This window comes from Ursus maritimus, unplaced genomic scaffold (assembly GCF_017311325.1).
Source record: "Ursus maritimus isolate PB19 unplaced genomic scaffold, ASM1731132v1 scaffold_16, whole genome shotgun sequence".
In the NCBI taxonomy this organism is placed as follows: domain Eukaryota; kingdom Metazoa; phylum Chordata; class Mammalia; order Carnivora; family Ursidae; genus Ursus; species Ursus maritimus.
This window is the reverse complement of record NW_024424008.1, coordinates 19,899,254-19,913,189: the sequence shown is the minus strand read 5'-3', so window position 1 is coordinate 19,913,189 and position 13,936 is coordinate 19,899,254. Positions and strand designations below refer to the sequence as shown.

Sequence of the window (13,936 nt, the reverse complement as noted above, 5' to 3'; positions counted from 1 at the left end):
ATTTTTCTAATCAAAATTCCTTTAAAAAGTTCTTCCCCGCAAAAAGTGAATATGCTTTAGGAAAAGAGAGAAATGTTTCTTACAATAGAATGAGAGATCACAAACACCTGGAATAAAAAGCTGCCAATTTGAGGAGTTTTCGGTTGTTGAAAGGTTCCTATTTCACAGAACTGTTTCCCCATTAGCCTAAGTCCCATCATTAGAGATCAATTACCTTGATTTACTATTTTAGGAAAATTCAAAATAGGCCTCAAATATAAGCTACTGTAACACCTTAGGATACTAAGAAATTTATCTAGCCCTTTAAAAATGGCAACTCTAACACATATTATCACATTGAAATTTCACAATTCCACGAGGAAATTAGAAGACCCTTTGTCCCAAATTTATAGATGAGAAAATCAAGACTTACAGAGATTAAATGGCTTGTTCAGGGTCATCTAGGTGGTAAGTTGGTAGAAGCAGGACTAGAAACCAATCTCCTGATATAAACCCAATACTGTTTATCCAGCAATTCTCTGTGGAAACTAAATGCATAACACGGGGCATGGGGTGTGATGTGAGGATGAGCTGTGGGAACACAGACAGACCTGAATTTGAATTTTAATTCTGCTATTTGCTTGCCGTATGAAATGAGGCAATTACTTAAATGCTTTGAGCACTTTTGTTATGTATAAAAATCAAGAATAGTAATATGATATAAATAAGGGGAATGATATATATTAAAGGACTTTGTGTTAACAGTCCATAGTAGTGATCTTTTTGTTTTTACTACTGTATGTATTTTAAATTTTACAAATGGGTTGCATATGACAGAAAGGACAGGAATATAAAGACAACTTAAAGGTAGGAATCACTCTCTTTTACAAGTCTTATTTTTCAAGCTGTGATAGATGCTTCATTTTATTCTATTTCACATTCTTCTATGAATCTGCATGTGCTGTCCCCTACCATGAACACCCTTCCTGATCCCTTGACTTTCTGATCAACTCCTATACATTTTTTCAAACTCAAATTTAAGAGTTATCTCCTCTTTAAAACTTTGATGCTACAGGCTTTTCCTTGGGCATTCATATAAAACTCAAATTCATTTACCAATATTTACTAAGTAACTTGGTGGTGCTAGAGAACTCTGCTTGGCCCCAGAGCACTTCCTAGAACTAATCTAATTTTGTTTGTGGCTGTTATCAGTTGTCACACTTTGACATTTTATAGACCTTTTATTTTTAAAAGATGAGAACTGATACAAAGTTGCCCATATTTCATTTTCCAAGTAAGGATATGGTCAAGTTAAAAAAAAAAGTAAATATCTGCCATTTACTACCACATACAAAAAATGACGTTTTGATATGAAGATATATAATCTCGGAATAAAAAAAATAACAAATTAGGCATTACAGAAGATTTCAAAAAGGGGGTCTGCATAATCAGGGACTAGGCATTGAGAGACCCACTTGTTTACCTATATTTTGTCCCAGTTTGATAGTTTTTAGAGCTGTTGTTTCTTACTCAGTTTTGCATTCCTAGTGCAGTGCCTGCTGTCTAGTAGGAAGTATCCAATAAATATTGATGACCAAGGCAATGAATTTGCCTTTGAGCAAATACCTCTGAGATCCATGGCAGTGCCTACAGCACAGACCCCTGTAAAGCAAAGATGAGAGTGGGAGGGGTGTGTGTGTGTGTGTGTGTGTGTGTGTGTGTGTGTGTGTTTAAGCTGATATAATTTACTTCACGAGTTTGCCAGGCACCAGCCATTCAGAAGCTTCTAGTTCTTAGTGAAACTGTCCTGGCAGAGAACAAGGGAGGAGGTGGGACAAGAACTATAATACCAAGCATAATCCTATAGGAATAGGCAGACTCTATTCCTAGGACACCATCTGTTAAAACATTCCATGTGACATCTTAGGTAGAGTAAGAATTATAACAGGTATAGTTACTGTAAATAGATAACATTCATTTAACATTCATGATGTGTCAGGCTCTGTTTTAAGTTTTTTGCATGTATTATGTCAATCATTACAACAACCTGTTAAGAAAAAATTGATTACCATTTCCATTGTATAGATGAAGAAACAGGTTTGCAGTGGTTGAATAATTTTTTGGCAGTCATATAGTTAACCAATGGTAGAAATAGGTTTCTATTCTCATCTAACTGTCTTTAGAGCTTACCAAAACGCTCGGGTCCCTTTAGAGCTACATATTTCTGTGATGAACAGTTTTATATGATTTGGTTTTCATTTTAAAAATAAGGAGAAAATTGAAATGTTTCTTCTTAGCCAGGATTTTGTAGCTGACAGGGCACCCACAGTTTTTCTACCTAAAAGCTGTGTGACTATATGCAAGTTATTTCACACCTTTGAACTTCAACTTCCACATTTATAAAATAGGGATGTAGAAGCCCTTCTTTCCGTATTTTGGGGAGAAGTAAATGAATAGTGTATGTAAAACAGCTAGCAAAGGGCCTGGATTATAAAGGGGATTTAATCAATTTTAATTCCATATGGGGTCTAGTAAGATAAAATGACATTTTCAAATTAAAATCATATCAAATATTAGTGATAGAATGAAAGCAAATAGATCATTGCTCTGGTGAATAAAGGTGCCTATATTTATACAATTCTTTAGAGAGCCATGAGGATTATCTTTGCTGCAGCCCTCATTTTAATTAAGAGCATAGAGATTAGATATTTCAGCGTAGGAAGAAGTTTATATTTGATTTATACCACAGATGCACATTTGCAGCGTCTAAACATTCTATTCCTTGGCTAAAGATGTAACAAGCTACTTCAGCAAACCTGAAATTGCAAAATAAATGGAAAATGCTTAATCATTTAAAAAGAAATAGAAAAGGAATGAAAAGACCAAAGCAGGCATGGGTACCGGTGAGGGAAGTTAAGCGGCAGGAAGCCTCCTCTATTTTTTTTTAAAGGCTGACAAATGGCTTCATTAGACAGGCAGGATATTAAACCAAAAGGGTCCATCTCTATCATTTTTACACACAAACACTTCCAGAAAAAGTGTGTATGTATTTTTATGTAATCTCATTTCAGGTAAAAGTATTGTTCACTGAGAAAAGCAAGTTGCAGAGCAATTTCTAAAATATGAACTTACTTTGTAAAAACAGTATCCAGCCCCATCTATATCTGACTGTGAATTTGTATGGGTTTATATGAACCTGTAGAAGGTATGAAAGATTCATGTCAGGGTGTTACATTGGGAACCTCAAGATAGTTGCTCTGGCAGGACTGTGGGAGAGAGTTTTGTTTCTTGAACATTTTTGCATTACTTCACCAAATGCAATGAGCATACATTATTTTGGAATAAAAACATTTAAAGATAAAAAATGTGTATTTATTCTTATTTATTCCCATATTCATTCATTGATTTATTCATTATCCAACATTTATTGAATCCTTAATAGTGACAATTAAGTCAAGGAAGCTGATCTGCTTTGTGAAGTGTCAAACCTGACTTTTTCATAGGTATGCTGCCTAAACTTGGTTTTACTTCATGGCATTAGCAATGTGGTTCTATGCTCTATCCTAAAATCCTGTCCTGTTCCCCTTTGGAATTAACAGCATATATTAAATTCAAAACATTTGCAGTTAATTTCATCCCTTTTCTTTATACTTATAGCTATTGTGCTAAAGGAAGCGTTGACTCACTTCCCAACTCCATTGTATTGCGGGTAGTCATTGGTGTCAAAAACATGTAATTAGGTATCAAAAGATAAAGGTTTCAGTCGTGACTCCCCCACTAACCAGAAATGTAATATTGGTATGCTACTTCCTTATTTGAACCTTAGCACCTCCTCCTCTCAAGTTACCTGTCTGACAAAATGGCTGTTGAGCTCACACGGCATCATGTGTAAAAGTCTTAATAAATTGCAAAGTTATGACCACGTGTATAGTACCACTTCTCACCAAGTATTAGTGATTTTGATTCGTAAAGACACACGTTTACAAGAATTTGCAGATTTCTGCTGGAGACAAGACAATAATAAGTTCTAATGGTGCTCGGAAACTTTACTCAGCCCCCAAAGCAACGGCTGACATGTTAGGCAAACACAGTTTCTTCCCAGTAATGATCCCAAATCCAATTAACCAATAAACATATCTGACCTGGTGTAATCGTCTTCAACAAGCATGTGCTTTGGAATCGGTGAGTACCTTCCTGGAGAGATGGGCGGCAGGGAAGTTTTATATTCTAAAGTTCCATTGTTGCCAGAGAGTAGATGGTTTTCCATTGGTGGAGAATAAGCTAAGGGGTGAAAAAGAGAAAAGAGAGGAAACCTGTTATGTGGGTGATTCAATGTATCATGCTATAGTTCTGTTAAAAATAGGAAGACTTTGCTACGTGCCGAGGATTTTCTTGTCTCTCAAGAGGGAGGAGTTACTGTTTGTTTGCATTTAATATGTACAAGCACATGGTGACCTTTAGGATTGGAAAGATGCAACATTTATATCTATAAACCCAGTTCACATAATTAGGTGGAGAGAAGAATTGGAGGAGAGACCCAGCACATGCATTTTCAGAAGGATGATTAATTTTCTATTGAAATAAAAATGTTAGCTTTCTAATTGCAGAGCTCACATTCTTTTCACATAATTAATATTCAATCATCAAATCTAGAAGGCTCCTAGGAGCAAGTTCCTATATTAGACTTTAATCCCCAAATATGCTGTACTCCCAACCCAGAAAGGCCAAGGACTCTGGCCTTTCTTTTTTAGTCCGACACAGTAATTCATCTCCCTTTTGAATGTATGAAAGCCCCTCCTTCCTGGGTCTCCTGCCTCCTGCCCCTCTCTAGAAATCCATTTTATACATTGAGAAATCCAACTCTGATAATGCTGCTCTCTTGCTTAAGTGTTCTCCATTGCTGCTACTGGACCAAATATAAACTTTTCCTTTTGTCATTCTTATAAGATTGATCCATTTCAATATCCCACTTTACATATATCCTATAGCCCTCAATCAAAGACAGCTCTTCCCAATATTTGTACTTTCATCAGTTACCTACAATTTCTGTCTCCTAACACATCTTTGATACTGAAATTTCATCCATTCTTTAAGATACAATTCAAATGCCACCCTTTCCGTAAAGAGTTTTATGATCGTCCAAAGACAGGTAGTATCCCTTTCTTTTGCATCCCCAAAGCACATTTATTTTTACCACTCCCATGCATGTACATTCCTTTTACATTGCTAAATATCACTGCTATTTATATATCTGAATTAGCCTTTCTTCCAATAGAGTGATTGCATTTCCTTTGTATCCCACACATTACCTTATAAGGTGTCTTATAAATATTGAGGTTACTCAATACATATTTTTTGAATTGAATAGCAAGCTTGGTTTTCTTGCTTTTATCTCTTTAACGTTGACCTTGTATACACTTCATGAAGTAGCTCAGAATCTCAAGGCTGATTTTTCCAAATTCATCCAGTTTGAAAAACTTTGGTAGTTAAAATTCTTTTATATCCTAAGGTAAGGCTGATCTCAGCTTACTGAATGCTTGAGAAAAAGACATATTTTGGGGGCAAGTCATTTTTGAATCATCATTAAGAAAAGCCATAGCTAACGTAATGGGCAGGTAACAAAATTATTCAACCTTTAAATTTCTCTCAAGAAAAACATCTAAATCTAAGAGAGGTTAAATGACTTGCTTCAGACCATAGTTCTAATTAATGGCAAGTCGTGATGATATTCCGAGTTCCCAATCTCACAACTGGTTTCTCAAAATTTCAGAATGAGCAAGCTTATTGATGTTGACAAAACTGTCTCTTAAACTCATATAAAAAAAATTTGCTTCTGAATCTAGTCCCCAAAGACAGAACCCAAAGTTCTTGCTGACCTATTAAGAAAAGAAAAAAACATGGGGCTTATGTAGGAGTGGATTTTACAGGACTCAGCATAGCATCTCATAGTTAGTTATTGCCCTAGAAACCCCCACCCACAACTTACTTTGACTGCCATAGTGACTGAGAGCTTTCCCTGGCTTCCCTGCCAATATAATATTTAGGTAAGAGCTGTGGTGATGGTGACTGAGGATCATAACACTACCATTCAAGTGAAAGATCCTCTCCCCCTGGAGGGAGCATAGTACTATCTCTGGTCTATTTTGCCAGTCCTTCTCCTCCTTCCTTCGCTACTACATAGATTTGAACTAGGAAGGGGGGATACTATGGCATGAGAGCTATCATGCTTCAGGGGCTCGAGAAATAGCCTTTAAAAAGGTGTTGCTCTTACGTTACTGTAATCACACTGTCCACGGCATACGTCATTAAGCCTTTCTGAAATGGTGGACTTTCTAACCCATCAGGGTGTCCCACCTTCAAACCAAGAAGTGAAGCACAGCAGCCCCTGGAACTATTTCCACAAGCTAAACAAGAGCGAAGTGCAAGCACAGTACTTTGCCAAACTTTCCAGAATTCCAACTTTGTACACCTGGCAGAGGGACACTAAGCACGGCACTCACAGTGAGTAATATCAGGTGGACCATAAGGATCAGTCATATAAATGGTGGTGGGTTTGCCAACTTTGAGATAAACGACATCCGATGTGTTCTTCAATATTGCTACTGCCTCTTCATGTGTCACTTCTTCCAAACTGTAGTTGTTTACCTGAAAGGAAAATAATATCCAATATTAGATTCAAATCTATGTAGGTGAAAAGAAACAGGTAAAAGGATATACAGAATTATTTAAAGATTAAATAGCAATGATTACAATCCAGTATCTACATCATACTTTGACAGAAAAGATGGATTTATGGCATTAGTCAAAGCAGATAAGGTACCATTGTTGATCTAAAAAACAAAGTGCTTCTGTCTTTTCCATGAGAAAGCAATGTATCATAATGCAAATTAGAATACTATTTGTGGAGAAAAGAAAGGAGAGGTCAAATGTCTCTCTTCCTATGCTATAGTTTTTCCAATTACAAAAGTAATACATACTCACTGAACTAAAAAAAAAAAAAGAATAAAAACTAACCAAAGTCTCTCTAGTTGGGATATATTTCTTTAAATAATAGTGACCATACTGGGGCGCCTGGGTGGCACAGCGGTTAAGCGTCTGCCTTTGGCTCAGGGTGTGATCCCGGCGTTATGGGATCAAGCCCCACGTCAGGCTCCTCTGCTATGAGCCTGCTTCTTCCTCTCCCACTCCCCCTGCTTATGTTCCCTCTCTCGCTGGCTGTCTCTATCTCTGTCAAATAAATAAATAAAATCTTTAAAAAAAAATAGTGACCATACTGTACATATTGGTTTGGAACCTGCTTTTTAAATCTCGAGTGACTCTTGGTCCATATCATAGCATATAGCAGCAACAAGACAGTTTCTGAGACAGCATTGTGTTGCACGGTTGTAATGTAATGTTTTAACCAATCTCTTACTAAAGCATGTTTAGTTTGCTTCTAATTTTTTCTACTATAAATAATATTGTGGTGAACTTTTTTCTGTATTTGCACACAAGTCTGATGATTTATCTGGGATAAATCATGCAAGTGGAATTGTTGGACCAAACTATATGAATATTATAAGGCTTCTGATACCTATTCTTTTTTTTTTTTTTAAATGTAGTGTTCCGTGATTCATTGTTTGCGTGTAACACCCAGTGCTCCTTGGAATACATGCCCTCCTTAATACCCATCGCAGGGCTAACCCATCCCCCCATCCCTCCCCTCTGAAACCCTCAGTTTGTTTCCTGGAGTCCATAGTCTCTCATGGTTTGTCTCCCCTCTGATCCTCCCCCCCTTCAGTTTTCCTCTTAAAGTGTCCTGTGGAAAGAAGAAGTTTACTCTTATACCACCACTACATGAGAGCCCCAATTTTCCCACAGTTACAACCAAACTTGGTTGTTTTTTGTTTTTGTTTTTGTTTTTTCACTTTAAAAATTGTTCCCATCTGGGGGCCTGGGTGGCTCAGTTGGTTAAGCATCCGACTCTTAATTTCAGCTCAGGTCACAATCAGGGCCATTAGATTGAGCCCCATGTTGGGCTCCATGCTGGGCGGGAAGCCTGCTTAAGATTCTCTCTCTCACTATTGTGCTCTCTCTCTCTCCCCGTCTTTAAAAAAAATAAACATAAATAAAAATTGTTCCCATGAAAATTTTATTTAACAAGTCGATTTTCTAAGGCTAATATTGGAAAACAGGGCTTTGCCGGTGAGCAAGTTCAAGAGCACCCTATTCCCATCCACTTCAATAGCAACTCCTCCTTTTCACTGGACAGAAGAGCATGATGCAAGTGCAATTCTTCCTTCATGGCAGTGGCATTATAATGGAATCTCTGCAGCAGTGCTCTTAGATGGTTTAAAAATATTTACAAAGTATTTTAAATACCTAGATTATTCTTATTTGGCTACTATTATTTTAATGGAGTGATTCTTTAGTTAATTTCTGCTGAAATGATGCAGAATTAAAATAAATGTGCCAAAGAGCATTAGATTGGATCCCCTACATCTTCTCTGTACTATTTAATTAGCACTTTAGACATAGAAGACCTTACAACATTGCTTTTTTTCCTCTTTTTGCCTCATGTTCTATATATTCCATGTGCCAATTAATCCTTGATGGTGTAGACCAAGTTAGGGACCCTGGAACTGGAGGGAACTGGACCTGCCTGATGTGTATGAATGCTGACCATGAACTCTCCAATAAGCTATAAACTTTTCCACTGGTTCCCATAGTTCTCTTCTAGACAAGTGACATTCTCTTATATCCTTTTGTATTTGCAGTGTCTAGCACTTGTTCATCCATTGGTCAGATGCGTACCTATTATGTGTCAGTCATGGTTCTACATATTAGAGATCTAGTAATAAATAGTAAGAATGAAAATCATAATCATAGCAGAAACTTTATAGCCTATATTACACACTGGGAACTATTCAAAGTTATTTATATACATCAATACAATTGAAGCTCACAACAACTTGTGTGGTAGCTAATATAATTACTTTCATTTTACAGATAAGAAGAGCATGTCTCCAAGAGGTTAAGAAACTTGCCCAAAGTCATTGATCTCATAGTGGTAGAAGCAGATTTAAAAAGCCAAGCAGTTTGGATCCAGAGACAGGCTTTTAACCTCTCATCTATATTCCTCTTTCAGACAGAGAAGGTCCCCAGCTCCCTTGAATCTCATATTCTAGTAAGACACACTTCAAGCTTCAAGCATGTTTACTGAGAATGACTTTGCATGTAGATTCTCAGACCACCAGAGAACTCTTCAGATCAGGAAGGAGAAGTTGAGCAAAGGGTAGAGGTGAGAAGTGGGGATGATGGTGGTTTACAATAGTGGTATTTTAGTTGGTTTTTATTTGGTGACAGTGTTGGAACACTGACACAGATTTTAGCTGGAACAGGAGGCATGATATTGGCAAGAGAACACAGTGATTAAGAGCACATACTTCTGAGTCATGCAGACCGGGATCTGAGTTTTGGCTCTTCCTAGCTATGTAACTTTGGACAACTTACTTATTCTTCTTAGCCTCAGTTTTGACATCTGTAAAATAGGTATGATAATAATTGCTACCTCAAAGAGTTATTGATTTAAATATATTAATCTATGTAAAATGGCAGGAACATTAAAATATTGATGTTAGCTCTTATTACTATTACTATTGTCATCATACATCTCTCTTCTCAGGAAACAGGAATTCTTGGTGAAAATTTTTGCTGAGCATTTTCCTGTAAACATCTGTGAACTGATGAGTTTAATTAGGGTACTGTTGATGAGGCTTCTGTGTGGTCTTTTTAAAAATTCAGAATAGTACAGGATCTGGACCAAAAAGTGCTCTTTTGTGCTGAAGTCTTCAAAATGTTTTTCACGAAAGTGGGTTTATTTGGGTTAATTATGTGTGTGCATTATCCTATGAACTCTCAAGATAAAGGGCCTACAGCTGGAGCTGATTGTACACAGAGAGAAGGGACATTACGCTGATTGGCTAGTTGCTCTTGTCATTGTTTTTTATTGTCTTTTTTCTTTTGCATCAAGTATCTGCCTATAATGGTGAACACTGAACAACTGGCCTGATTTCAGAAAAAAAATTATGTGCATCTGAATGCAGTGTTTCTGTGGGGTGCACTCCACAGAGAAGGGCATGTGTGCAGCCTGGCCGTATCACTGGAATAGGATGAAGGCCTGAGGCCAAGCAGAGAGATTAGAGAGGAGAGGACTCATTTTCTCCAACAGAGAAGGGAGCACTGAATTTGCGCACGATGCAGAGATAAAGGATAGCAAACCAGCTGAAGAAAGAGGTGCCAAAAAACCTGAAAGAAGGGAGCAGGGTCAGTGTTATGGGAATCAAATGAGCGCAAGCAAACAGATATGTGATGGTACAATGGTGGGAGGTGTGGCAGCAGGAGAGTGGTAATAAAGAGGAATGGGTAATGTACAGATGGTGAGATGCTGACCTTTTCATATTTATTCAGGGATACCAACATGGTGGCACAAATAATACCAACATGGTGGACATAAATACTACCTAAGATATAGTACAAGGAAATGTGGGAACTCTAGAAACACTGTAAAAAAAAAAATCACAAACTCCAAAGTTAACTTTTTAAGAAGGAGACAAAGTTGTTGATTACTAGATAAGATGAATTAAAAAGGAGCATTAAGTAATAGATAGAATTGTTGAATAACTATATTGTACATCTGAAACTAATATAACACTGTATGTTAACTATACTGGAAATAAAATTAAAAACACCCAATAAAATTTTTAAAAATAAAAATACATAAAAATAAAAAAGGAGACCAATCTAGTGTGCTAATGTCAATGATATGAAAATGAATATGCATAAAGCAAGACTAAAATCTCTGCAGTACACTGTAATTCCTGGCTATAACAAAATTTATTTTAAAAACAGTAACTATGAATAAATAGGAAACAATAATAGTTATCTTGGGATAAATATTTTCTTATTTTTCATCTTTTCAGCAATGATCATGCCTTAGTTATGGTTAGAATAAAATTAATTCTATATTTTAAGTGAACAAATAAAAAAAACTTCAAATAAGAACAGAAATAAAGTGGGGAGTCTGGGTGGCACAGTCAGTTAAGTGCCTGACTCTTGGTTTCAGCTCAGTCATCTCAGGGTCTCACATCCCTTAGGTTGTGAGATTGACCCCACATCGGGCTCCATGTTCAGCACGGAATCTGCTTAAGACTCCCTCTCTTTCTGCCTCTCTCTCTCTCTCTCTCTCTCTTAAATAAATAAATAAATCTTAAAATAAGGTGCAGTGGCTTCATTATGAAACACACATAGCAAGATCCCATGACTGATGGGGAACTGAAATGGAGAAGAAGGAACTTGGTTTCTCATGGCCAGTGAATTGATTTAACTTTTTTACAAATAATAGCCATATTTTAAACCTAGATGTTTCTAGAAAGGTAACTTGGATAATCAGAGTAAATTTTAAATGTAGTATCACATCTGGTTTCAACTCTTAGATTCATGAATTTTAGTCAGTTAACATACTTTTTGAGCATTAAAACTTTCTTATATGCAAACAGGGATAATACTAATTTATTGGTTGATTTATTACTTGTGTTTAGGAGAAACGAGGGATACCATGAACATGGAAAGACACTGTATAAGATAGAGCAGTATACAAATAGTCATCAAACGTCACAATCAGACACAATGCTTTTGCCGATCCTGCTGCTGAAAACAGCACTTTGTGTGAAAATGATCACTCCCTACGTGGTACACAATCTTGCAATGCCTCTTCCCTGTTCAAGGACTGATCTTCTAAACGGCAATAATTAGATTGTCCTTTTTTTTTTTTTTAAGTATTGGAGTATAGTTGACACACAATGTTACATTATTTTCAGGTGTACAACTTAGTGATTCAAGAAGTTTGTGCATGATGCTTTGCTCACCACAAGTGTAGCTACCATCTGTCACCATGCAACACTATCACAATACCACTGACTATATTCTTTATGCTGTACCTTTTATTCCCCTCCCAACTTATTCATTCCATAACTGGAAGGCAGTATCACCATTCACCTTCTCTCTGATTAGAGTGTTTTCATCTTTGTAACACCCCAACTGACACACTATAAATGGTAGGAACTTAATAAATGTTGAAACAATTAGCTAAATAAGTCAAAAATAACATTCCAATCGAAAAGCTATAAAAATTCCACATTTTATAGGAAGAATGAGGCATTTGTGTTGAGTTTCTAGTTTACATTTGTGTTGAGTCAGAAAGGATAAGAAATGAAGGTCACTCAACAAACAACACAGCATTTATGGGACACTCACTCTGTGGCAGGCTTGGGATATAAAGATGAAAGGCTGGTACAGAATGGGAGCACCGGGTCATGTCACATTATAAGGGACATGATCAAACTTCCAACACTGTTAATTTCTTTCTCCTCCATTAATCGTTGATGCATTTCTTTTTTTTTTTAATGATTTTTTATTATATTATGTTAGTGACCATACAGTACATCCCCGGTTTCCGATGTAAGGCTCGATGATTCATTAGTTGCGTATAACACCCAGTGCACCATGCAATACGTGCCCTCCTTACTACCCATCACCGGTCTATCCCATTCCCCCACCCCCCTCCCCTCTGAGGCCCTTAGTTTGTTTCTCATAGTCCATAGTCTCTCATGTTTCATTCCCCCTTCTGATTACTCCCCCCTTTCTTTATCCCTTTCTTCCCCTACTGATCATCCTAGTTCTTATGTTCCATAGATGAGAGAAATCATATGATAGTTGTCTTTCTCTGCTTAACTTATTTCACTTAGCATTATCTCCTCCAGTGCCGTCCATGTTGTAGCAAATGTTGAGAACTCATTCTTTCTGATAGCTGAGTAATATTCCATTGTATATATGGACCACAACTTCTTAATCCAGTCATCTGTTGAAGGGCATCTCGGCTCCTTCCACGATTTAGCTATTGTGGACATTGCTGCTATGAACATTGGGGTGCATATGGCCCTTCTCTTTACTACGTCTGTAAGTTGATGCATTTCTTAACTTTTTATTCCATATACAGACAGAGCAAGTAGCAGTGATGTTTTGACTGACTTTTCTAGCTTCCTCTATAGCAGTGGTGACCAAAATGGACAATATGATATGAACCACAGGGCAACCTACTGGATACAGGAAGAATTCTGTATCTGAACTTCTATTAATATTTATCACACTGATTTTCATCTTTCTATTTTGTATGTATGTTTTAAAATGCGCATCATGTATTAGCATAGTGATATATGTATGCAATATTAAGTAGGGAACTATACATGTGTTAGAGGGAACTTTTTGTGTTTTCTGATGGAATGTGCTATTAAAATCATTTTAAAACCACTGCTCTGTAGTACACACCTATATATACTAACTATAGAGCAAGTTCTATAAACCGAGTTAAACCAAATATAAGCAAAAGAAATAGAAAACAATCAAATGGAAGGCTTTAACCCTCAATAAGATATGTCACTGCAATTGCACTGCATTGTAATTTTATTACATTTGAGAAAAATTACAACCGAGTCCAAGAAATAATTATCCAGATTTTACTCCCCTGGTGCTTCAGAAAGCACTCTAACTACAGGGGACAAAGTTTGAAGGGTGAACTATTTCTAAATGCCTTTCAGCCCATTGTTGGAAAATACTAAATGATGCTGTACTGGCTTGATAGAACGAGCGTTACCACCAAAGTCCCCCTCAGGAGAAGCAGCGGAGCACAGCAGAACAGGCTAGAATGTGATTAGATCAAGGGAGGACTGTGGTTCTTAACCAGGCTACATGCTGGAATTACCTGGGAGACTTAAAAAATTTTTAAAAAATGAAGCATGGTGCCTACCTCTGAGATTCTGATTTGATTCTTCAGGGTTGAGTGAGGCCTGGGCATCCAGAGTGATCAAAAATTTACCATGTGATTCAAATATGAGAGCAGGATTAAGACCCAGAAGGGCTG

General features: G+C 36.9%; 1 protein-coding gene across 9 annotated transcripts in view; it reads right to left on the bottom strand.

Moving 5' to 3' along the window:
* DLG2 (discs large MAGUK scaffold protein 2) overlaps nucleotides 1–13,936 on the bottom strand; it is a 1,159,208-nt gene that overhangs the window by 447,741 nt on the left and 697,531 nt on the right. For all 9 annotated transcript variants that reach the window (XM_040630955.1, XM_040630959.1, XM_008704379.2 and 6 more), the window contains 2 exons: nucleotides 6,480–6,624; nucleotides 4,122–4,260 (listed from right to left, as the gene is read on the bottom strand). In XM_040630955.1, coding sequence (XP_040486889.1) covers nucleotides 4,122–4,260; nucleotides 6,480–6,624 — 284 coding nt within the window. The remainder of the gene's footprint in view (nucleotides 1–4,121; nucleotides 4,261–6,479; nucleotides 6,625–13,936) is intronic.